General features: G+C 40.1%; 1 protein-coding gene across 4 annotated transcripts in view; it reads left to right on the top strand.

Moving 5' to 3' along the window:
• The window catches only part of LOC148016174 (putative plastid-lipid-associated protein 4, chloroplastic), a 114,064-nt gene extending 87,549 nt beyond the window's left edge, over positions 1-26,515 (top strand). Inside the window, exon 7 of one of the 4 annotated variants that reach the window (XM_087664029.1) lies at positions 26,050-26,515. Coding sequence is in view for 2 of the 4 variants with exons in the window: in XM_087664030.1 (XP_087520156.1) it covers positions 26,050-26,122 (73 nt within the window). In the remaining 2 variants the exon portion in view is untranslated. Of the gene's footprint in view, positions 1-16,779; positions 16,826-26,049 lie in introns of those variants that run through there. The other 3 variants (XM_087664032.1, XM_087664030.1, XM_087664031.1) reach the window with 3 other exon arrangements.
• Positions 26,516-27,320: the final 805 nt, after the last annotated feature.

The raw sequence follows: 27,320 nt of genomic DNA, 5'->3' as shown, positions 1-27,320 counted from the left end.
TCTCTTGCTAATCATATCAACTTGGAAGTATAAGGTTTGGAAGCCAACCTGTACACAAACTTAAGCATGGTTGTGATTGGGTATAAACCTTTTTTTGGTAATGAAGATGAGGATGCAAATAAGCTTATCAAGAAATTGGAATGGATGGCCTACAAGGATCCCAAAGGCACTGATGCTGATAAGCTTCGAATGATTGACATGTTGCTTGAAGGTTTTGAAAGATTGTGGTAGGATTCGTTAAATGAGGAGACAAAGGCAAATTGGAATCAAGTTAGTGTTGGGTTTATTACCAAGTTTGCAGTGAGGCAAACTTCTGAGAGTTTATGGAAATCTTTGGGAAGAGTTTTTTAGGATTGGGTTTCAGGAAAAGAACGAGGAAGTATCTAAATTTATTTCCAAATTTGAAGAGAGATGGATAGAGGTTACACAAGGTATGGAGCAAAGTCTAGTCATGTTCTTTGAAAAATGTTAAATTTGTTTCTCAGCTCAAACTTGAAATTAGAGAAAAGATATTGATAAAAGACCTTGATTCATTTGAGCATGTAGTTAAATAGGTTAGGAAAAGGAGAAGTATTCTTGCAACTGCAATTCAAATATCCAACATAGTTGATATTGGCGCAGGAAATGCAGGACAGCAAGATATAAAACTTCCCAGGGTATTTGAAAGACCTGAAAATGGTATACAACAAGGTTATAGGAAACCTAATGATGATGTAATTTAGAAATTGCAAGAACAATTAGCAAATCTGAATTTAAACATGAAAATGTTGCAAGCCAAGCAACCTTCACTACGACAAGATTTAGAGAACCTCTAAGGAACAAGTGGGAGAACTTTGAATGCTTCAACTATAAGGAAATTGTATATAGTTTTCATAATTGTCCTTATCCAAGAAGATCAAGAGCGGAGATGTATCCTATGCCACAATGGAATGCTAGGCAAGATGTTAAACTGTAGTATAAATAATGACAACTTGAACCTACTAGGTAACAATTGGAAAGAAGATCTGATGAAGGCCCATTTGGTATGAATCTAATTGAAACTAGTATGTTCAACAATGCAAAAATGCAAATATTTTGGCTAACAAGAGAGCCAAGAAGATGGATATTGAATGTGAAGCTCAAAAGACTATTGTCTGGGAGTTTGTGCATGAGCTGAGAGTGAAGGGGGGTAGAGAGTTGAGAGCAGTAGAATGAGAGAGTGAGCACGACACAAATGAGTATTCGGTACAATGACTTGTGTACCACATTTTAGGTTTTGAATATATATAAAGTACAAAGTGTAAGGGTGCGTTCACACCCGAATACAATAAAAGACACGGTGAGCCTTTATTCCCAACAACCTTCCACCTAAAGGCAATGTGCCTAAAGATAGAGGAAAGAATCAGCTAAGTATATGTATGTACAAAGTTGAAAGACACATATACTATCCAATCCCCATCATCTAGCGGCAATGAGCAAACCACTCAGCTGGAAGACCTTTCGTAAGAAGATCTAGCTCAATGCCTTTGCTATCAAGTACATCCCTGATAAAGTGATACTTCACTTGTATGCGCTTTGTCTTTGCATGAACAACAGGATTCCGTGCTAGCATGATAACACTCTAACTGTCACAGTGGAAGATAGGAACCTCTGTAATCCCAAGCTCTCTCACCAGACTTGAAAGCCATAAAGCCTCTTTGCATGCCTCCGTGGCAGCCACATATTCTGCCTCTGTAGTAGACAGTGTAAGATACTTTTGCAGCCTAGATATCCAAGAGATTGCTCCTCTTGTGAAGATAAACACATATTCTTGAAGTAGACTTCCTACAATGAGGATGGCCAGCATAGTTTGCATCCATGAAACCAACAATAGATAGCTTCTGCTTACCAAAGCAGATACACAAATCCTTTGTACCCTTAAGGTATCTCATGATATCTTTCACTGCTTCACAATGCTTTTTGCCAGGATATGCCATGTATTTATTAACTACTCCCATCACAAATGCAATGTCGGGATGTATAGCAACCATAGCATACATCAAGCTACTAACAGTTGAAGCATAAGGTATCTTGGCCATTTCAACCTTACCATCATCTAATGTAGAGTTGTCATCTACACTAAGTTTCACATATGGAGACAATGGTACACTAATAGCTTTTCCCCCCTCCATATTGAAGCATTGCAGAACTTTCGTAATATACTCCTGCTGTGATAGATAAAGAAGACCCTTTGATCCGTCTTTGAGTATACGCATGCCAAGAATGTGATTTGCCTCACCAAGATTTTTCATATCAAAGCTATTGTGTAGATGCTGCTTCAAGGAGTACAAGGCATGAACATCTTTGCTTGCAATTAGCATGTCATCCACATACAATACCAAGAGAATAAGGCTGCTATCTATTGCCTTCTTAGTATATAAGCAGTGATCAACTTGAGAATGATGAAATTCATGAGATTGCATGAATGTATCAAATTTGCGATACCATTCTCGCGGTGCCTGCTTCAGCCCATACAAACTCTTGTTGAGCTTACATACCACGTGCTCCTTTCCCTTTGCAACAAAACCGTCAGGCTACTGCATGTAGATTTCCTCATGCAAATCACCATGTAAGAAGGCAGTTTTTACATCCATCTATATGAGTTCCATGTCCTCAGATGCAGCCAAGCCCAAGATGGTTCGCAAAGTAGTCACTTTGGCTACAGGAGAAAAGATTTCATCAAAATCAATTCCATGGTCTTGCTTGTACCCTTTAGCAACCAAGCGTGCCTTGCTTTGCAAAGAACCAGAAGTGACTTTCATTTTGTAAACCCATTTGCAAGGTAGCACTTTTTGTCCTTCTGGCAAAACTACCAAATCCCAAGTGCGATTCTTCATGAGAGATTCCATCTCTGATAGCATTGCTTTTTGCCATTTCTTACTATCGTGTTTGTCCATTGCTTCCTGGAAGCATGACGGTTCACCACAATCTACTAACATGACATAATCAGCCACATAATTTACTCTAGGAACAAATCAGTTTGACTGTTTTTGCACTCTGGCCGACCTACGAACCCATTGGTTAATATTTGTTGGTTGTTCAGCTTGTAAATCTGTATTAACAGCTTGTTGTTCTGCAGGTACAGCTTGCTGTATAATTGGTTCAGGTTATTCCAGGTGCACATATTCTTGCTGAATTTGTGGAACATCATGGGAAGACCTTGCTGATCATTTATAGCATCATTCCCTTCAGCAAGTATTTGCTGTTGTCTAACAGGCATTCTTTGCTGTCCTATTGGTACATCCTCCTAGAATACAACCCTTCAGACCTTCTCTATTCTTTTGAGTTGTTTGTGCATGCAATCTTCCCAAAAGATGACACCATTACTGCATACTACTTTTCTTTTCTCGGGATCCCATAATCTATACTCCATTTCACCTTCATCACCATATCCTAGGAAAATACAATTACAGGACTTTGGCTCAAGTTTGTTGCGCTCTTCCTTGCGTATGTGCACAAATGCCTCATAGCCAAACACTTTCAAGTGTGCATACAAAGGTGCCTTGCCCGACCACACTTCTTGGGGAACTCCTCCCCCCCCAAAAGACTTGTTTGGTGACCAATTAATCACGTGTACGGCTATCATAACAACCTCTGCCCAAAAATCATGGGGTAAAGCAGCATGTGACAGAATGGTCCGATTCATACACTTTACAACACCATTTTGGGGCAGATTATGAGGAGTAGTAAGCTCCCTCTTAATCCCTTTGCTGTCACAAAAGTCTTGAAAGGCTTTGGACACACATTCCCCACCATTGTTAGAGCGAAGGCATTTTAACGTCTTACTGGTCTGATTTTCAACAAGTGCCAAGAATTTCTTAAATTTATCCAAGGCCTTGTCTTTGCGACGGATTGGATAAACCTAAGCTTTGCATGTGGCATCATCAATAAAGGTAATAAAGTACTTCTTCCCCCCTAAAGATAACCATGGCATTTGACATACATCTGAATGTACTAACTCTAAGGGTGAAGACTTTAGAGAAAAATCTTTTGTGTGATGTTTGAGCATGTTTACCATAAATGTAATGATCACATTGCTCAAAATCAGCATACCTCAAACACGGTAAATAACCCAAACGAGAGAGCACTTTCATTTCAAATTGACTCATATGTCCCAACCGGCTATGCCATAAAGAAACACTTAGCTGCTCAGTTATGGCGACAGCATGGTCACACACACTAGATACATGCAACGGATACAAAGTATCACTTTTGGACCCCTTGGCAACAATGCGGAAGCCCTTACATGTTTTCCATTTGCTATCCCCAAAGGTGGTGTGATAGCCTTCATCATCTAGTTGCCCTGTGCTAATCAAGCTCTTCTTGAGCTGAAGTACATGTCTCACATTATGCAAAACAAACATGGAGCCATGCTGAAATTCCACATTGCCAATCCTTCCAATTTTACATGCGTAGTTATCCCCCAAGTGAACAACACCACATATAGCACCATTGTAGTTAGAGAGCCACTCATGATGTGGTGTGAGATGAAAGGATGCACCTGAATCAAGTATCCGAGTATGAATATCATCCTCAAAATCTGCAATCAATGCATGTGTATCCAAAGAATAAGCTAGAAGTATATCACCATCACTGTCATTATTATGAGTGACTACATTAAACTCTTCTATTTTCACACTGCTCTTTTTGATAGGCTGGTTGTCCTTGTTTTCAGCCTTGTGGGCTTCATTGTTTTTGTTTTTTCCCTTCTCTTTCTTTAACTAAAAGCTAACTAAAAGCAATCCCTTTTGTAGCGCCCCTTTTTGCCACAATGATGGCACTCCACATTCTTTCCACGAGATTCATTGCATGCTCTGTTTTCAGATTTGCTCTTATGCTGAAATCTGCCTCTAGTGTGTAATGCATTTGAAGACTTGTTTGCTGAGTTATTTTGCCTATTGAGTTCTTCCATCAGCAAAGAACTCTTCACATCAAAGTATAACAGCTGAGCATTCGAATTACTCAAAGCTGCCCTGAAAGTATCCCAACTTTTAGGTAGAGTGCATAGCAAGAAGATAGATTTGAACTCTTCATCAATATGAAAATCCAGAGCAATCAGCTGATTGAAAATTGAGTTAAACTCATTCAAATGTACATACATGGCTGTACCCTCTTTCATGCGAAAGTCCATTAATTTTTTTAGCCAATAAACCTTGCAGCCTGCACTTTTCTAAGCATACAATTCTTCAAGCCTTTGCCACATTGCATATGCTGAATTCAGCTTCTCAATGTTGAAGAGCAAGTTGTATGACATTGAGAGCTCAATAGTAGAGTGAGCAAGCTCATCCAAGTCATCCCACTCCTCTTGTTTCATATCTACTGGTTTGATTCGCTTTGTTTTGATGGGCTTTACATGTTTCTTCTACACAAAGACATTATAGCATTGTTTCTGCCAGATTGCAAAATTATGGGCACCCTCAAGCTTCTTGATGTGCAAAAGATTATTATTGTCACTGTTTCCAGCCATAATTTGAAGTTCCAAATTGACTAACCAGCCACCAAAGGCAAGCCCAAATATGACACAAGTGACCACAGAGCACAAGAGTACCAAGCAGCAATGAATCCCAAGATTGCAGAAATTTTCAGATCTGTATATGAATTTTCAGAATTAAAAATGTTATTTGCTGCACTCCTCAAGCAATTTCTGACACAGTTTGAGACCAAGCCAATAGTTACATGTGAAATCCCCAAAATTTCACTGCAATTTCTACTCCAAAGGCATTCCCCAGCACAAACTTGACAATTTGGGTCAAAAGCCCCAAATTTTAAGAGGATAATATGTTCAAAATTGCATCAATTCAAGTATCCAAGTGCATATACCAATAAATTCTTGCACAAATTGATGAAATTCTACAAAAGCCCCAAATTTTTTGGGTCCGGTGTGCACAAATTTCACTGAAATTGAAGAAATGTCACTGAAATGTGAAAAAGCCTCAAAATTTCACGGGCAACTGTGCAATGATTTCACAATTTCTAAGTCAAATTGTCATTTTCTACATTAAAATCCCCAAATCCGAGAAAAGCCCCAAATTCCTTGGGGAGAATTTGACTTAGTGCCTTGGCATGTGAACGCCCAATGAAGGAGAGAAAAAAAAAGATATTTGAAAAAACGTTGACTTGCTGCTTGTTGTGTGACCCGTTTGAATCGATTGGTCACAGCATGTCCCGTCCACCATGCGCCATGGCTTGCATCCCGTTTCGTCCACCGTACACCGTTTCTCCTACAGCCCGTTTCGTCAAGTCGTCAAGGTGCAACACGTCCATCAGCACTAGCATGTTATGTCACCCTGTCTGGCGCCTGTCTGCGCACAAGCCTGTCTTTTACGCCTGCCTATTGAGCCCGCCTATGACTTGTCCAATATACGCCCTAATTGTGCACGCCCTGACTAGCACTCGTCACCTCAGGCGTGTCACCTCACGCTTGTCACCCGCTCTGATACCAGTTTGTTGTGCATGAGTCTGTGCGTGAGCTGAGAGTGAAGGGGGGTAGAGAGTTGAGAGCAGTAGAATGAGAGAGTGAGCACGGCACGAATGAGTATTCTATACAATGACTTGTGTACCACATTTTAGGTTTTGAATATACATAAAGTACAAAGCGTAAGGGTGTGTTCACACCCAAACATGGTAAAAGATACAATGAGCCTTTATTCCCAACAAAGACAGCAAGAAGTAAGAAAGGAAAACAAGTTGTAGATGAGCTAGGGATTAGCAAAAAGGCTAGAAAAGGAAGGAAATTTCCAATGGGGATTTTTGCCTTGGGATCAATCAAGTTCCTTACAACTTGCTTGAGGATTTAAAAATTAAAAAGGCTGATGTTACCTATGGACAATTGCTGCAAATGACTTATCCTTGAGGAGACAATGGCATAGGTTAGTTAGTATTAGAAAAGGAAGAACTAGAGGTGAGTATGCGTATGCCTGTCAAATGTGAAGAACAGCTCAAAGGTAAAGTATTTGGGAGTTATTGAAAATTTGGAGATTAATATTAGGGGCCAGAAGGCATGCTTGGACTTTTCATGTTATGCCTATGAAGCAGATTTGCTTGGAGTTTCAAAAACAATGAAACAAAAATGTGTTAGACATATACAAATGGATAACGCCATTTATATGTTGAACATCTATGTTGGGTTTTCAATTACGTCTATGCTCACATAGGAGTGTTGGTGATCAGTAGGACACTAGGGCACTTTTTACTCTCGATACAAGAGGTTTTTTCCCCTAGACTTATTGTCTTATTTCGTATGTGCTTATGCCACACACTTACAAGCACTTATCATGTTCGGGTGTAAACACCCCCTACAACCCTAAGGTTTTAAGGGTTGTACCTTGTACTTTCAGATTGCACTCTTTCAATCTATTGCATTGGGTGTCGTGCTTCACTCTCCACACTGTCTACTGCAGTTTGAGCTGAACTTCGATTCTCTCTCCATCTCACATTTGGTATTAGAACTGAGGCCCTGCATAGATCAGCTCTGCTTAGCTCACAGGAGTTCCAATTCGGTACAGATCTGCCCCTTTTTCACTGTCAGCTCTAGGAGCTGCCTTTCTCCCACTCAGTCAGCCTGAGCCCGTCAAAAGCAAATGTCGTGTCCTAAGGAGTAAGAGTGGATGCCCTTGACCAGCGACCTGAGCGCCGCCTGTCTATTCTACGCCCTCTCGCCAGGGTTTTGACACCTGTCAACAGTGCCGCCTGTGCCTGCTGAGTGCCACCCATCCGCCAGTGTATTGCCCTGTCTCACACCTGCCTCCAACGCCGTCATCTGGCTCCTGCGCTGCTGCCTAGTCCTTGTACCTCTGCCACCTGTCACCGCCTGCACCTGTACTTGCTATTGTGGCCACCAGCTTAACCGATCGACTGATTTCAAAGGTTTTTTTTTTTAATTTACCTTTTTTACTCCAGATTCATCTCTAGAAGAGGGGCTTTTGCCCAACAAGTATAGCTGTCTAGATGCATGTCTAGGACACGGTTGATGCAAATTTTTTGGTAAATTTATTTTTTAAAATTGGGCTTTTGAGTTTTTTAAACACATTGGCACATGTACTACAGTCTCAGTCAGAGATAGATTGTTTTGGACAATTTTGGGGCAAGAAATTTTGGGATTTTTGCTCAAACAGTGTTGCTAAACACTGAATGCACCTTGGACTGCGTGCATTACAAACAATTTTGACAAAGTGTACATCAATGTACTAATTGCAGCAAACTTTGTTGTAATTTCTAGAAATTTTAAGATTTTCAAGTTGGTCCAGCTTGGACATTGCTCTTTTGCTTCTTTTGGCATTGATTATCATGGCAAATCAGGGAGGTGATGTCATTACCTATGTATCCAAGGAGGACAGATTGGATGGTAACAATTACTCACTTTGGTTCTTCATGATGAAGAATGTACTTGTTGCATAAAATCTTTGGGACTATGTTAGTGGCGAAGAAGTTAGGCGCGAATTTGTGGCTCCAGCTACTCCTCCTCTCCAAGAGAACGTGGACAATAGACACCTCAGCCTATTCAGCCTACTCTACTTTAGGCACTATCCCAAAGATCAGTAGCTCAAAAATCATGGGATACATGGGATGCACAGGCTTTGTCACTGATTGCATTGGCAATTCAGTTGTCCATCATCCCCCACATTCGTTCGGCAGCTTCTTCACGAGAAGCTTGGCTAACTTTGGAGCAAATGTTTGCTAGTAAGAATGAGACCCGCATCTCTTTCTTAAAGAAAGAGCTTGAGACATTAAAGATGGATGAGGGTGATTCTATGCAGGATCACTTGAACAAAATTCAGGATTTGCATGAGCAACTCATGAATGTCAATGAGTACTATTCAAATGATACACAGCTGATATCTACTACATTGAACTCATTACCTCCTTCGTACTTGGCTTTCCAGACTTCCCTAAACCTCACAATGAGGATAGCCCCACAGCCTATTTCCTTTCTTCAATTAGTCAGTTTGCTTCTAGAGGAGGAGCAAACAAGAAGAAGTAGTGGTGTGGATGTCATAGCCTCTGAGCAGGCTTTTATGGCTAGACAGAAGGCAAAGGCAGCCAAGTAAAGAATGCTCCGCAGAGCTCTGGGACTTCAGGCACCTCAGAGGGAATTAAAAAACAAGGGGACACACAAGCCAAAAAAGGCAAATGCCATTATTGCAAAAAGCCAAGCCACTATATCATTGAGTGTAGAAAGTTCATCGCCAAGGAGGAAAAAAAGGAGTCGGGAATGTTTGTTTTTTATGCTCCTTCCATTGCTATTGAGTTTGCATCCTTTGTTGCAGACAGAGACTATTGCTTTTACACATGCAATTATGACACTTCTTGGGCTGATCAAGCATTTAGCTCTACTGAGGATGCAGGCACTTAGTTTTTTGATAGTGGTGCTTCTAGGCACATCACATCTCGCAGAGATTTATTTGCTTCTGTTGATGTTGCTCTAGTTGGCAAGTCTGTAGAGTGTGCCAACAATGCATCGTACCCTGTTTGAGATGTTGGGGAGATTGTGCTCACATCCATTGATGGCTCTATACAGGATGCTTTGTTTGTGCCCAGTATAAAGAAGAATATGCTCTCTATTTCTTCTTTGGTACGTTGTGGATTGCAGGTCACATTTGATGATGATAGATGCATGGTGAGAGACAAGGAACGCATTACTTTGGTTTTGACTGACACTTTATTTCATGGGTTATATGAGTTGAATGCTCTTTCAGTTGATTAGTTAGCATACTTGGCATCTACTCTTACTCTTGCTATGATACAGGCAGAGTTATGGCATGCTCGCATGGGGCATTGAACTTTGGTAGCTTGATGCTCTTACAGCGTACACAAATGCTAGATGGATTACCTCTTCTGGAGAGACCTCTTGAGCACTTGTGCGAAGGATGTATTTTGGGAAAAATGCATTGGCTTTCGTTTCCCCGTAATGTTGCTTTTAGAGCCACAGCCAGGTTACAATTAGTGCATTCAGATGTATGTGGGCCTATACAGACAAAGTCATTGGGAGGATGTTACTATTTTGAGACTTTTATTGATGATTTTACCCGGTTTAGATGTATGTGGGCCACAACCAGGTTACAATTAGTGCATTCAGATGTATGTGGGCCTCCACTATTTGGAGGATGTATACCCAAGTGGAAAAGTTGGGGAAAACCAGCTTGAATCAATGAGGACAGTGAAGGACGAAGAGAGAAGAGGGATTGCTAGCTGGAAACACTAAAAAACAGCTCCAAATCTGAGAGAAAAGTACTCCAAATAGCGTGGACAAGAAAGAAAAATGATTAGATAGTTGAGGGATGAGAAATGTAGGGTTTCAATGCTGTAGACAGCAATAGATGTGAAAGAGTGGTGGAGCAAACAATAGGTACAGAGAGTGATCAATGAGAAAGAGGGTGGAGAGCAAACACAACATGGCAAAGTCTACACGCAACAAGGCAAAATAAACAATCTATCAAACTGGGTCAGTTATCTTGGTTGTCTCAAAACAATGTGTTTTTGGGCCGAAATGTTTCTGTTTCAAGCAACTATACTATGAAGTTACGGGCATATCCTCTTAATTTGGGCAACCATGGTTGATTAGCATGAGGTTCAGATAGGATTGGTATAGGGGGACTGGAACTCCATTTGGACAATCCTACTCATAAGAGGGTGATTTTTATATGGAAACAAGATCTGTCATTCAAGTGGACATGAAAGTGATGTTGAAAGAGATGAGACTAGCGATTCAAAAAGTTTCACCATTGATGAAGAAGATAGAGAATGGTTGCCAATTAACTTCCTAGAGATGGTTACCTTTTTGGATTGTCAATTCAAGGTCCAAAAGAAGAGAAGAAGACAATAAATCTTGTGCGGGAAATGCATAAGCCACAATAAGAATGAAAAACCCACAGCAATAAATTTATAACCAATAGCCTAAAATGAATGTTGGGTTACCTAAGCTAATGAACATGTTGGGAGATGACTTGGCTGATGGTGAAAGAGCTAGTAGTTCAAGAAGATCCTTTAGTTTGGTCACAAGTTGAAAAATATATATTTCTATAGATAAAGGACAAAGCTGAGTACTTTGCCAGTTTTTATGCCTCCAAATTGGAATGAACCATATGTAGTACTTACTAGTTCCCAGTTATTGCCATAGGTTTTGTAATCTATTGAAAATGCCTTGAGAGTAACTAAATGGTCGTTGGTTCTACAGGAATTAGAATTTACTTAATTGAAAGAGGATACTATAAGAGCTAATTTAGTTGATATTTTGACCTATAAAGAGCCTGTTGAAAGTGTAGCTCATATAAAACAAAAGTTGATCCCGTATCCTTGAATTCATGAAGAAATGAAGGATAAAGACGCCACTTTGTTTTCTTATACAACTATAGAAGAAAGCTGAAAAAGGGAGGATTGGGATTTGCCAATTTGAATGCTGAAGGTCAAGAAGTCAGGAAAGCAAGGAAATACAAAGCAATAATGAGACTGAATAGGCAAGTTTACATGTTGGCCTAGAACAATATATTCAGTTGGGATATAGAAAGGCAGTGACAAAGGGAGATGCTATGTTAGTTGTCAAGTAAGTTCAAATGTCCAAAAAGCTAACAAAGAAGTTTAAAGGAATTGATTGTTCAAGATAAAGGAGCTGATTAAGCAACTGCAAGAATTTGAAATTTAGCATACTAGCAAGGAAATTAACACTAGAGCTCATGAGTTGGCTGAAAATGCTATTTTAAATTATGTTGTTGCCAAGAAGGTGGGCAATTCTAGATATGATAGCAAGGAAAGCCTTCATTTGATTGAAGAGTTCCTAAAAACTAACAAGTTGAAATCTTTGGATGATGACAAAGGTAAAATGCATACAATTTTTAGAAAGGCCAAGTCATACACACTTATAAACAACCAACTATATATGAGAGGGGTTGATAATATACTAAGAAGAGTATTTGGAAAGCTCTGAAATTCCTACTTGTTTATATTCTTATCATGAAGAAGGATGTGGAGATCGCTTTGGATTTGAGCTGACCAAAAGAAAAATCATGCTAGCAGCACTTACTTGGCCTAGTTTGAGTATTGATGTTTCTCATTGGTGTAAAAGTTGCTACGCTTATCAGTCAATCATTTGCTAAGAGGGTGTTGATTCCAAAACTTGCTAAAGCTATTGTTGCCTATGGGCCATTTGAGAAATGGGATTTGGATTTCATTGGATCTTTGCCAGAAACTAAAACAAGAAAGTCTTATATCCTTATTGCAGGTGATTACATGACCAAATTGCATGAAGTAAAAGCCACTCAGAAATGTTAGAAAAAGAAATGTGTTTCAATTTCTAATGGAGAATATATGCTACAAGTTTGGGATACCATTGGAAACAATAACAGATCAAGGTCCTAGTTTCAAGAACAAGCTAGTTCTTCAAGAATTGACAAGAAAATTAGATCTAAAACATAGGTTTGCTACTCTTTACTACCCTCAATGTAATGGGTAGGTAAAATCATTCAATGGGACTTTGCAAAAGATACTATTTAAACTAGTGGAAGACCATCCAAAGAATTGGGACAAGTACATGTATCAAGCTTTATGGGCTTGTAGGACAATTCAGAAGATGAGTGGAGGTTTCATCCCTTTTCATTTGGTATATGGTCAAGAGGCTATAATACCCATAAATATCATATTTCCCATGATGGAGTTCATAAGGTGTTAGTTGGATCAGCTGGGGTTGGAAGTTAACAGAGGATTAAAATTACATATGCTATAGCAGGATATGCACTAAGCAATGGATTTTTATGAGAAACAAATTTTGAAAATAAGAGAATGTTGAGCTAAAACACACTTTATTGTTGATTAGCATTTATAAATAGCCCCAAAATATGCTTAATTAATGAAAAACGCAAATTTGGTGTGCCATTCAAAAGAGTTTCAGTGGTCCCCCAAAACCCTAATTTTGGGGGACACCCTTCAACATCTATAAATAGACGGGCTGCCCACTATTCAGCCTTATCCTTTTATGTAAGTTTTCACTCTACCTTGCAGATTTCAGTCATCAGCCACCTACCATGTACTGTCTAGCCCTCACCGAGTGCAGCCCATATCTAACCTTAGGCAGCTTGTTTTCAGCCATTGCCTTACTGTTTGGAGGTCTCCATCTACTGCATCATCATAGCACCTGATTAGCTTGTATTTTCAGCATTTGGTGCCACGCAACAGGCTACTGCCATCTCTCCCACTGGGCAACTGTTGCAGTACCTACGTTTTTGCTATCTAATAGGCTTTCTACATCAACAAACATTTCTCCTATCGTCGTATGACTGTTCTCTACCTTGGGTGATCAGTTTTCAGCCTTCTTTGATGGTACACTACTGCATGTATCAGATTTCAGCCAAAGAACAATTGTGTTTTGGTGACCAGCCTATTGTTTCAACACTCTGTCATCTTCGACTGGTAGTCACAACACTCAGGATCCATCTTCGGTGGACATCACTCTAATATTTCATTCCTCTGTCCTTGGGCATTCTATACACTCTTACATTCATTTACAGCATTCATTCACTTTAGAGTTTCTTCTCTGTATATTTGTCTTTGTGTTTGAGTTTTGAGTTTTTGTGTTTTGTGTTTTGCATTTTACATTTTGTATTTAGAATTTGAGTTTTCCTTGTCTCTATCTGAGTCTTTGTGTTTCAATCTTGGTCATATATGCTATGTTTCCTCAGTGTAAACCCTAGCATATCTTCACATGGTATCAAAGCCAATGCTTTTCTAAAGAGTATCCTGCAATGATTGTGAAGGGGCTAGGATTTGTGCAAGACTTACACGTGTCATAATAGCCTTTGCCCAAAATCCATGAGGTGATGCAGTATGAGATAACATGGTATGGACCTTCTCCTAAATAGTCCTATTCATATACTCTGTAATAGCATTCGGGAGTGGATCATAAGGGACAATAAGCTCCCTCTTATTCCTTTGCTGTCACAAAAGGTTTGAAAGGCTTTTGACACATATTCCCCACCATTGTCAAAGCGAAGATATGTTAATGTCTTGCTAAGTCATACTTTTAGCAAGTGACAGGAATTTTTTTAACTTATCTAATGCCTTGTCTTTACGATGGATTGGATAAACCCATATTTTGTGTGTGGCATCATTAACAAATGTGATAAAATATTTATTTCCCCTTAAAGACACAACCCTAGTATCTCGCATACATCTAAATATACCAACTCTAAGGATGAAGATATTAACAAAAAAGACTTTTTATATGATGTTTGAGCATGCTTACCACATATGCAATTATCAAAATCAACATATCTCAAACATGCAAATAACCCAAACAAGAAAGCACTTTCATTTCAGTTTGACTCATGTGTCCCAACCGACTATGCCATAAAGGCACATTTGGCTACTCGGTTATGGCGACAACATGGTCGCACACACTAGATACATGTAATGGATACAAAGTGTTACTCTTAGAGCCTTTGGCAACAATCCTAGATCCCTTATATATCTTCCATTTGCCATCCCCAAAAGTGGTGTGATAGTCTTCATGATCTAGTTGTGTTGTGCTTATCAAGCTTTTCTTGAGCTAGGGTACATGCCTCACATTATGCAAGGTGAACACTAAATCATACTAAAATGCTAACTATACACTGTCAATCCCTGCAATGTCACGTACATAGTTGTCCCCCAAGTGGACAACACCATGTCTACCACCACGGTATTCAAAAAACTACTCAAGGTGTGGTGTCACATGAAGTGAAGCACCTAAATCAAGAATCCAAGTATATGTCATCATCAAAATTCGCAATCAATGACTATGCAATAAAGGAAGAAGCAAAGAGTATACATCACTACCACTATCACTCTTGTAATTGACTACATTGACTTCCTCTATCTTCACACTGCTCTTCTTTGCATGTCAGCTATTCTTTTTATCATCTTTGCTATCATCAGTGCTTTTACCCTTGCCCTTCTCTTTCTTTCATTTAAAGCGATCCCACTTGAAGTGCCCTTTCTTACCACAATGATGGCTCTCTACATTTTCCCCACAAGACTTGTTGCGTGCTTTGTTTTCAGAATTACCCTTTTGTTAAGATCTACCTCTAGTATACAGTGCATTGGAAGACTTGTTTGCTGAATTATTTTGCCTGTTTAGCTCTTCCATGAATAAAGAACTCTCCACATCTGAATATAACAACATAGCATTGGAGTTACTCATTATTGTCCTAAAGTGTCCTAACTTTCAAGTAAAGTGCATAACAAAAATGTTACCTTGAACTCCAACGCAATCAACTAGCTGAAAATAGAGTTAAACTCATTCAAATATACAAACATAGCTATACCTTTCTTCATACAAAGGTCCATCAATTTTTTCAACTAATAGACCTTGCTTGCTACACTTTTCAAAGCATATAACTCCTCAAGTCTTTGCCACATATCATAAGCAAATTTCAATTTCTCTATGTTAAATAGCAAATTGTCTAACACTAAAAGCTCTATGGTAGAGCATGCAAGCTCATCTAATTCATCCCACTCATCTTGATCCATGGTTGCTAGTTTTACTTCTTTTATCTTTATGGGCTTCACTTCTTTCTTCTGCACCAAGACATTAGAGCACTGCTTTTGCCACATAGCAAAGTTGTGTGCACCCTCAAGCTTCTTAATGTGCAAAAGATCGCTACTATTTGTGCTGCCAGCCATGATTTACAACCCAAAAACGGCTCAAAGATCAACAAATGTAAGCCCAACTATCACACAAATGACCAAGGTACAAAATAAGTACCAATCAGGAATGAAAAATCAAGTAAATGCAGAAATTTCAGATTTGCAAATCAATTTTTAGAGTCACAAAATGTCTATAGCACACCACAAGTAATTGCAGTTGTGCCATGGGCTAATACATCAAATTGCATGAGAAAGCCCCAAATTTTAGCTGTAATTTTTGCTCCAATTGAATCTACATGTATAAATTTGACCAACATAATCAAGCCCTAAAATTTATCTACTTAAACTACTCAAATTGCATCAGATATAACTCCCGAGTAGATTCCACAATCCAATTTTGCTAAAATTTCACAAATTTTGCAAAAGCCCCAAATTTGCCCAATGTCCAACGTGCTCAATTTGCATAGAAATTGTACTACAAGCACATATCAATACTAAATTTGATACAAATTTTACAAAAGCCCCGAAATGCGTGCCGTCCAATATGTCAAAATTTCACAATTTTTACTCAGCTGAGTAAAACCTTTGAGCATATGTCAAAAGCCCTAAATTCCAGAAGTAAATGCATGCACTGAATTTTACCCAAGGGAAAAAAAAACATAGTTTTTTGTTATGCTACTTGTGACCTACGCCCCGCCTAGGGACTATCGTTCAAGGCTAACACCTGACTACCGAACACCTGCACTAACCAAAAAAGCTATCACCTAAGCTGGCCTATGGCTTGCACCCTACGTGACCTACTACACTTGAGATCTACGTGAGTTGCGAAGTGCTCCTAGCGACCTGTATGACTTGCGACCTGATCAAAATTGAAGGAGACTTGCTGTTCTCTTCACATGGGATGAGTTGGCGCAGCTCGAACAAATTCCGAGAAGCATGCTCGTGATACCAATTTGAAGAGCCCGATACACAGTGGAGATGTGAGCCAACTATGGCAATGGTAGAGAGAGAGAGATAGAGAGAGAGAGAGAGAGAGAGACATGAGCAGTGGATGGCAATTGTTTCTTCTGTACCGCTATTGTGGAATCTGCACGGCATCGATTTATTTCTTGCCCACTGGCTAAGAAGATCTGGTCGTTCTTGTCACAGGTTTGGCGTACAGTGGTGGGGTTCTCCCTAACCCCTTTCGACTGGGTTTTTGTGCGGCCAAAATACCCCACACCGCCACAATTGCATATGAAGATCTTGTTCCACTTTTTCAGATTCTGGGGATGCTGGCAAATTTGGACCACTCGGACTTGCTCCCTCGGGACGACTTGCTTCCCTGGCACATGGCAATTTCCTCTGGGTCTTTGTCATGACCTGTGTAACTTTTGTGTGGCTTAGTATTGGGATCTTACACACGTGGGCCTAGAGCCCCCATGTATCTTGTAATCATGAAAACTTGTACCTTTTTTTCGTAATTAATACAATTACCTTTTACGAAAAAAAAAAACATGAGCAGTAGTAGAGAGCAAAGAGTTGAGTGAGTAAGAGATATGCACGATGTGTGGGTACAATAGAGTGTACCTCTTTTAGGTTTTTTTGAGATAGATATATGTAAACTAAAAGTGCTAAGGGTGCATTCACACCTGTGCACATATAAAAGGTACGATGGCCCTTTATTCCCAGCATTTGGTATTCTGAAATATGGTGTTAATCAAAGGGTTTCAAATGATGGACAGCATACTCAGAGTGTACTTTCACACCTAACGAGAATCCCTACCAAGTTCATTAGCCAAGCGAGTATGTGAGAGATATGTGCTCTAGAAGTTTAATGTCTGTAGTAGACTACATGCAGAAATGCTAGATTGCAAACTGTGCAAAGGTTTTTTGGGAATGAAATCTTTGGTATTTGACTCTAATCTCTTCTGACAAGTTGTAGTTTAAAACTGGCTACAACCTTCCTTCTAAAAGTTTGGCGATCCAAGTTAGGGATCAAAAGTTATAAGTAGTTTTATGCCTAGATGTCTCAATTAACAAGGTTTTGGAAATCGAAGCATGTCTTTGTCAAAGTTGGTTTGGATTTTCAAATAAAGATTTGTTTACACTTTGTGTTCTAAACAAGGACGTAGGCTAATCATGGTGTGTGAAAATGCTTAACCATAGGTATGTCACTGCATGCAGACGAACTAGACAAGTAGCGAAAATGTCATTCGTTTTGGCTTTCAATGCTTACCCATAGCAAGAGTCATGTTAATCGATGGGAGTCTCAAGTGGTAACTCGCACGTCTGCCATGTGTTTTTGTTACTTAGTTTTAAAATTTATTCTTGTTGCGAGAAATGTGGTCTTGTTGGCAGGAATTTACGGTTCTGCTACGACATTTATGTTGAGAAATAGACAAATGATGTATGCTGCAGGATGAGGTGTTGTATCCCATAAGCACAGTGAGGAGAGTGGAGAAGTTGGAAAGCTATAAAGACATGTACTTGGTTCACTTTTCAATGTAATGCTATTGTCCTTTCAATCAAGTGTCAGTGTCATTGTCCTTACACACAAGAATGTCTTTATGAGTCCAAGTCTCAATCTTGGAACCTAATTCACTTGTGTGACAATTGGTCTTGTCTAGTCTATGTCTTCATGAGTTTGTACTTTGAGTTCCAACCTCCATAGCCGCCATGCTCTAGATCCGTGTTTTTTAACATGGTATCAGAGCTCAGTTGAGCATGGTTTAGCTCTCCTTTGCTCTCTCTCAATCCCTCTTCAACTCTAGTCAGCTCAATTCTAGTCCATGACTTTATCTCTCAACTCTACCTTCACTTGAGCTTCCATATCAGCCATAGCCAGCAGCACCCTGTCATCTTGAAGCTCCTGTATCTCACTCCACATACCAAATCTCTCTGAGTCTCCTTCTGGAGAGGTGTTCTCCACCTCACAAAGCTTCCCTGTATCACATCAATCCATGAGATTTGGCTACTGAACCTCAGCATTGTCACTATTGTCAGTTGCTGCCATAACCCCAGTTTGTGGCCTACAAGACATACCTCACTTTGAGATCTCATATCTCTCAAACCAGGCAATATTTCAATGTGTTTTTTTCTGGGGGATTGTTCTTCTACTCAAGGAGCTTCTTCCTATCATATCTAAGCTTGACATTGGGCACTCACAAGCCTGGCATTGCTGAAATTCGAGGTCGCTGTCATAACTGCGCCTGCTGACAATTCGTTGATCTGCACACATATTGCTATATCCAATCCTGACGATTTTCATGGGGCTGTTGTAGAGCATGGAGTAAGCTACATTTCCATAAAAAAACTTTTCAAAATGATCAACTCTAGCTCTAGATATCTGAAAAAAACTAGGCCTGGGTCAAAACCCTAATCCAAGAAGCCATAGCCATCAAGGTCCAAGCTCACCTTTTCTTCAATTTCTCATTCTCTTCAACTTAAGGGACACACTATCACTCTTATCTGAGTCTGAACTCAATTCCCAGCAAGATTAACACTTCAAATTAACAAGCAAGAAGAAGATCAAGCACCGTCATTCAATACTAAGCTCAAGAATAGTATCTATTGATACTCAACTAGTGTCAGTTGACACTGACCTCCTTGTGACACTTCACAAATCCTCCTTGCTGGTCTTTTCTCAGTTAATTGGAGCTACTCAACATGGCAAAGCTTGAGCAAATAGCAAAGTTCAATGGAGAAGGCTTCCATGCCTGGAAGGAGAAGACTATGTACCACCTCATGCGGAAGGATTTGTGGGACCTATTTGAAGATGAGGAAGAAGATACAGATAACAAGGAGGAAGATGCAGAAATTGGAATACTTGCAGTAGCTCCACCAAGAACCAAAGAATGGAAGAAGATGAATAACAAAGCTCTAGGCATCATTGCCTGGGAACTATCTGATGATGTCCTGCATCATATCTCTGGCATCAAAGATGCTACAAAGGCTTGGGAAGAGCTTGACAAGATCTTTGGTACTCAAGCAAAGAATTCAAAGGTAAAATTGCTCATGCAGTTTTATAAGCTCGATATAAAGGATAGTGCTTCCATGTCCATACACATTAATAAGCTTAAGAGTTTAAAAACCCAGCTTGCAACTCTTAAAAAGAATATTGATGAAGATAAAGCAATAGCCGTACTGCTTGCAAGTGTAAACAAGGATCCATATGAGAACCTTGTGTCCACTCTAAGTAATGTTCCGAGTCTCTCACTAAAAGATATTAAGCACTCACTGCTTGATGAAGAAAGCAAATTTAAAAGCAAAGATGTAAAAGAGACCAGCTCAAGGGAAAACCAGTTTATGAATGAAGAAGAAGAAGAAGAAGAAGATGCTTCCGCTACCATCAACAACTCCGACAGATTGTTTTGAAGAATTTTTATTATATCTTTCATATGTTTTTCCCATAGTGGATCTTTTTGGATTTGACTTTGTAAAAATCCTACCAAAAATGTACAATTTCAAGCCTTAACTTGACTAGGCTACCATAGAGCTAGTCTCCTAGTCCATCTTTGTATGTAGGGGGGGCAAAAGCCAGCAAGGGTAGAGATTCATCATTTGAGGGGGGGTGTTGAGAAATAGACAAATGATGTATGCTGCAGGATGAGGTGTTGTATCCCATAAGCACAATGAGGAGAGTGGAGAAGTTGGAAAGCTATAAAGACATGTACTTGGTTCACTTTTCAATGTAATGCTATTGTCCTTTCAATCAAGTGTCAATATCATTGTCCTTACACACAAGAATGTCTTTATGAGTCCAAGTCTCAATCTTGGAACCTAATTCACTTGTGTGACAATTGGTCTTGTCTGGTCTATGTCTTCATGAGTTTGTACTTTGAGTTCCAACCTCCATAGTTGCCATGCTCTAGATCCGTGTTTTTTAACAATTTATGATCCCTAGCAGAATTTTTTAAGTGTTTAACAATATGTTTACCACTTGGCATGGGAGAGGAACCTTAGAAAAAAGAAAAAATATGGGAGATGTAAAAAGGGGAAAAAAACACATCATGAGAAGAAGAGATTTGCAATAGGTGATTGAAGTTATGTGGTTTTCAGAGCCAATGGCGATGTGCTGAAAAATGGAATCGTGGGATGAAGTCTGCTCTGACAATTCCTCTATTCTCAAACTACGACAGCAAGGATTTGCTTTCATCCTTTCTTTTCTCTTCTCCTACCATAGGAAACACTGTGAGTGCAGTCTTTTATTGGAGGTGTTATCAGTAAGAGGGATAACAAGAGAACTATTTTGCTTAGTGTTGTTGATGGTGTACGTCATGATAGAGGTTTCTCATCAGTTAGAGAAGGGAAACAAGAATTTTGATGATTGAAGAATTGGTATGATACAAAGATTATGTACTACTATCGAAGGTTGAATATATGACTTGAGTCATGGAAATTTTGAAGGATTTATAGCAGCAAAAGTTAAAAATTTGTAGGTTTTTTGGGAATAGAAAGACTTTCTCACATGGCTATGTTTCATACTCGCATAATGTGAATTTTTGCAACTCTTGAAGTTTTGTGGGTCTTAAAAGCTTCGTAGTGTTCTATCAGAGGAGTACACCAAAATACATGCTTTTCCATACTGGTATTCAGATCTGGAATTTAAAAAAATTCACTATCCGCAATCCTAAAATCCCTACAACGGTATTCACCAGTCAACACAAAGTTTTAAAGCTTGGTAGTGCTTATCCGGGAAGAGTATGCTGAAATGCATGCGTTGTCATGCCGAATACATATCTGGAAGAAAAAGAGGGAGCTTTCTACTTGCAATCTTGCATCTTCCACAATGACACCCACAGTTCCTACAGTGGCAATACCTGAATCGGGCCACTCCTAAAGACTTATAAATCTAAATATTTGAGTTGTTATAAGGTTGGATTAAGTGCTAAATGGAAAGAAAGAGATGTAGAGAATCAAACTTTTGTTAAGAGAGATTCTTGGATTTTGTCTTGTGGTGTTGTCTTGGGAATCAATAGAGACTGACCACCCAATTCACGTACTAGCATCCCACCCCAAAGTAGCTAGGGTATCGGACAAAGGATGCACGTTAGTTGCCCAATGGTCTACCAAGATTCTAGAGGCAATGGTTATCTTACCATGGGAATCCAAGTAGTCAACCCAAAGAGGATAGGGCATCGGACAATGGGTGCATGTCGGTTGCCCAATGGCCTACCAACTCATGCAAAGGCAAATGAAACCACATCGAACTTTTTTTTCTTTTGGAGGATAAATATGGTTTGTGGCCTTTCAACTATCCCATATAGCGAGAATGAAATGGGATGGTTAGATCCAACACATCACAAAACAAACAAGCGAACCCAACCACTCAAAGGGTACTGATGACAAGGAAGAGGTAAATGGAGGAGTAAGGTGGTGTTAAGGCAGTAAAGAATTGCCGATGGAGACAGCACAAGATCCAGCTAGTTGTGCTTTGCACAATGAGATGCATAGGAGTGTGCTACATGATGAGACTTCCCATGTAGCAAGTGCCTTTCGGACCATATCCCTCATGCGGAAATTGTTCTCTTGCCCGAGCGCTCTTTTCAAAAGATAATGAAATCATGCAATGCAAAGGAGAAGGTACAACAGGAGGGGGAGGTAGATGTCAAAGACAAGTGCCGAAACCTATAAAATACCATGAAAGGGTGAAAGAGAACTTCGAAGTGAAAATGTGCAAGATAAGATACTCAAGGATAGAGCTGTCCAACAGTCAGTGGCTCTCGTGGGAGCAGGCTGAGGGAGGTGTCGATGTGTATCATCCACTGGAGACAAATTATGAGTGTACTAACCACCAATCAACTCACACTTTGATTCTTTTCCACACTACCTGGGCTGTGGGGCATCCCCAGAATGTATGGACAATTGTCTCATTTGACTTGAAGCACATCTGATAGGTTTGTGGTATCTTCATGAATTTGGCTATGCCACTATCCTATCTTTAGTTGCTACCTTCTTGGTGGAGATCTTCCATAACAGGGTATTGCATTTGTTTGAGGGCATGCAGGCTCAGACTCTTCAAACTCTCCATCTCTACATCTTCCAGTGAGTTCTAGGAAAGTTCTTCTTCCACTTGGCCTGCACCTTTAGGAAGATATCTTCCTTCTTATCTTCGAAGTCTTTCCTTCCTTCAGCTTGCAAGGCTCTCTTGCCTCTCTTAGTGCACAATGATCAAAGCAGGGAACTCCCTTTACAGCAGAGGCTTGTGGGCCAGTTGTCTCTTTTCTTATCCAAATTCTCCTCCAACTAGGCTGCCTCACCTCCATTCAACCTGAATCTTTCAACTGCCTTGGACTTTTTCCAATCCAATGCAACAGGAGCTACTCCATCTTTGATTGCCATAGGGAATAGCCAAATGTGCTGAATCAGAGATGCATCACCCCTCCTCTCTAGTCAATGTTCTTGAGTGTGTCCTTCCAGCTCTTCAATAGGAAATTCGCCAGCGTAGATTGTTTGATCCTGAAATCAATTCCTCCAACCAACATATTGATCCATGATAGGTCACTCCATCTTCCTCTTGAAGCCGTGGCCTTACTCATCTACTCTATCATAAGAGCCATCCAATATAAATTCATCTCGATCCCGGGGATTAGTTGGAAGACAAGCCACTGAGCTTTGTTCCTCGTAGCCTCAGCCCTCATGCCTCCATTGGCCTTGGTTTCACAAAGCAAACCCCATGCTACTACATGCTAGTTGGCTTTGTTTGCACATCCCCATAGAAAATTCCTGCCCTTCTTTCTCAGGGTTTCCCAGCTCACCTTTGGGAGGGCATTAGCAGCTGCCACAAATGAAGCAGCAGGGTTGATGACAATGTTGAGAATGATGATCCTCTCACTCATCCCTATAGGGAGTTTCTGAAACCTGGCTAACTTGGCCTCTACCTTCTCTAGCAGCCAATTGAACTTAGCTTTCTGAGATGCCAACCCCCATAGGAAATCCCAAGTAGCGAAAGATTTGACCAAACTTGATCTCCTTGAAACCATAGGCCTACAGCCATTGCTCCTCCTTGTCAAGAGATATGAGCGGCAATTCCATCTTCTTGATGCTGATCACCGATCCTAAGACAAAACAAAAGAGGTCATAGACCCCCAAGAGAGAGTCCACATTTTCTTTGGTAGCTTTTAGTCCCCCATGGACTGCTGGGTTCAGATTTCTTCTTTCTCTAGGTACAAACAATTCTACGGGTTTATTTATAGGTTGGTCACTGGTCAGTTGGGGGCAAGCCCCTGAAGAGGTCAAAACCCAGTTAGATAGGGTTCTGGATGTCTGGTCCGAGTCCCAGACTCAGACGTCCGAGCAGTCTAGCTCGGACTCGGACAAGGGGTGCCCGTCCGAGTGTCCGAGGTTGGCTGTTTGGCCAAGTATCCGAGATTGGCTGTTCGAGGCCCAAACTTGGTCGTCTGAGCACTTTTTAGTCAATAAGACTAAGCAAAGAATCGGTCTCCACTAAGAGGAGGGGGACTAAAGGGCAGCCCTGTCTCACAGATCTCCTTAATTGGAAGCTATGGGAGATTAAACCATTGACAGTCATAGATGCCAAGGCGTTGAAAAACAGACCATTAATCATCTTGTAGAGGGGAGCACTAAATCCCATCCACCCTAGGGTTGCTGGAATAAATTCCCATCTGATTCTATTGTGTGCCTTGTCCATGTCCATGTTTATTGGGACAAATTTGCCATCCCTCTCCAATGCATGGTCTAAGGAAAGTGCTAGATTCAGAAAAGCATCATGTGCGTCTTCTGTGGATGAACCCATATTGGTCTCTATGAATGTGCCAATAAGAACTTGACCCTCAAAGCTATTGCTTTCACTATAATCTTGTAACATACATTTAGCATAGTCAAGGGCTGCCACTACATGATTGCTAGTCTGTCTGTTGACTTCGGAATGAGTTTGATCAGCCCACAATTGTTGTATCTAGGAAGAAACCCGATCTTCCTAAAATGATTGGCAAAGTTGCAAAAATCCTGCCTGCATGTCTCCCAAAGTGCCCTGTAGCACTCCATTGGAAGCCTGTCAGGGCCAAGAGATTTTCTTTGTTTCATCTTCTTGGTTACATATTCCAACTCATGGCACACGGCTGCAGTAGTTGTGTCACAGCCTTCTCATAGCCTTCAGGAGATAGTGCTGGCTGTCCGATGATCAAAAATGGATGTTTCACGAAGGCCTTGGCAATGCTGAATTCATCTTGATGCATAAGTCCTTTGCCATCCTTAATCACAACTATAATTCCTCTCTTCTTCTTGGTGGGTTGCATTTGAATCAATCATGATTCTACAGATTGCCTCCAGCGGGGTGTGATCCAAGGCACACATCTCAGCAATTAATCTCACCTCAAGTTGCAGGCGGATCCACCATGAGCCTTGATTGGCATATATACAATCCAATCTTGCAGCCCTCCATGAAGCATCGCTTTGCTGGTTGTGCCACATGCAGGCACCCTGCAGGGCGTGTGACAAATCCACCAAATCATGATTTCCACACAACTCCTCCCACGCCATCCTCTCTTCTCCTATCATGGTGGTTGCCGCATGTGACTTGTCACCTTCCCAGATCATCATGTTGAAATCACCGAGCAAAAAGGTATGTGACCCTTGCATGGCTTCATCCAACTCCTTCCATTTCACGGCTCTGCTAGAGCTGAGATATTTGGGGCATAAATGGAGATGATTCTTGGCTCCTCTGTTTCGAGTTGTAGGGAGATGATTAGGAAGCACCCCCGCCATCCCTTTTGATGATGTGAGGTTTGAAGTTCTCCTTGACAAATATCAAGGTTCCGGCCTTACCTCTCCCACATGGAGCCATTAGGCAGGTATAGCCTTGCATCAAGTCTTCCTTCCAGTCCCCTTGCGGTATCTTGATTTCTTGGAGGGCTAAGATGTCTGGCCTTGTACTGCAAAGAAGCCTCTTGCACTCAGCTTTCCTCGACAAGCACAACCCTCTGATATTCCGAGTAACAAGGGACAGCTGAAGCGTATGATTCATGATAGAAGGCAATGTCCTCATCCATTTCATCATCCCCGTCAAGCACGGCAAGTGTACCAATCTTTAAAGGGCTAGGGAAGAAAGCGAGCTCACATAAGATATTCTTTTTGGCCTCAATTCGGCCAAGGAGGGGTCTATTTTGCCCATGGATCATCTCACTCTTTTTGGGTTGTGATGCTGTAAATATATCTCACTTAATATATCAATCACATTATTTGTTCTCTTCAAAACCTCCTTCTGGGATACATAACGTTGTCTTTTATGAGCCATCTCTTCTTAATACATTCCTCACATCTTAAATTTGTACTTTTATAACAATGCTATATGTTCTAGGATTCTTTAAGACAAGGTTAGGAGCACAAATTTTAGATCTGAATTCCTATTTCTTTAATAATGCAATCACAATCTTGTGAGTATCATCTAAAGAGTCTCTTCTTATGTTAATTGAACAGGATCTCAAGAGGAGATAAAGGCAATCTCTTTATCCTAAAGATGGTTGATCCCAATTATAGAGTGCCAATGTAAGTCATTGGCATGATAAGAAGTCTATATTGGATTCAACTTTGGAAAACTAGGATTTTGAACATGTAAAGAGGATACCAAAGTCTTGACAACATGTGTATTATGGATTGCGTGCCTTGTACTATATAGGTTGAACAAAATCTTTCCATCCCATCTCAGCATCAAACTTTTGAGTGGACAATTTTATTCATGCCAAAGTCGTTATCTATTCATAAAATACGTCATATAGATTTGAAAAAAAATTGTATGGCCAGTATTGACTAGGGTATTTTTGTCTTTTTCCTTGCAATGTTCACCTTGGTGAATTGATGGTACCGTGGTAAACATCCATTATTTTGAGTTAGTTTATACTTTTAAGAAAATAGTCTAATTGACCAAGTTCGTTGGGTTCTAGTTGCAGCAAAATCTAGGCAAGATGTGAGATTGTTAGAATGGGCTTTGGAGGTGAGTTTTAGAAACATTGGCTTCACCTTGAAAAATAATTGTTTTTTATTGTATTACATTTAATGTTTCTTGTACTCTCATTGCACTATATCTTGGGATGTGGATAGTGGATACAATAAGTTTGATAAACAAGGGCCAAACTTCATATTTGTAGCTTGACATAGTTGGATTCTCAACTATGTAGCGGTTTTATTAATGTGCACTTTTTTTTTGGGTAAAGGATGCGAACCTCAAAAAAATCAACATGCAATATGTCAAACTAAGATATTTAATATTAGGATCCTAATGGATTCTCTCTCTCTCTCTCTCTCTCTCTCTCTCTCTCTCTCTCTCTCTCTCTCTCTCTCTCTCTCTATGTATTAGCTTTTTTAATTTGGCTAGATCATTTAGCTTAATGGGTTGTCTCTGTTTCCTTGCACATTTGCTTATGAATTTCTATGTAGCTTAGCATGCACCAAGATCTAATTTTTGTAGGTGTCTTCATTTTCCACACATAAAAATCGCCCTCATTGTAGTTTTGTTTTGCATGGACTTTAATCTCTAGGGCATAAATCTTCATGTCAAAGTAGTATGGAGCCAACATTATAGCAATGTCCTATCAAAAGTAAGTGGGACAATCCTATTTGAAGTGACACACATTAGAAAATGAGAGGGAAAGATAACAAATATAAAGAGAGAGTATAATTACTTTTCAATTATCTCCATTTTTAGAAAAAGAACCTTCTTGTTGGTGAAACTCGTAGGTGGAAAAAGAGAG

This window comes from Lygodium microphyllum, chromosome 23 (genome assembly GCF_053477565.2).
Source record: "Lygodium microphyllum isolate KBCC chromosome 23, Lygodium_microphyllum_v1.1.10, whole genome shotgun sequence".
Taxonomy (NCBI): Eukaryota; Viridiplantae; Streptophyta; class Polypodiopsida; order Schizaeales; family Lygodiaceae; genus Lygodium; species Lygodium microphyllum.
The sequence above is the reverse complement of the archived record's forward strand: the minus strand, read 5'-3'. Positions and strand labels throughout refer to the sequence as shown.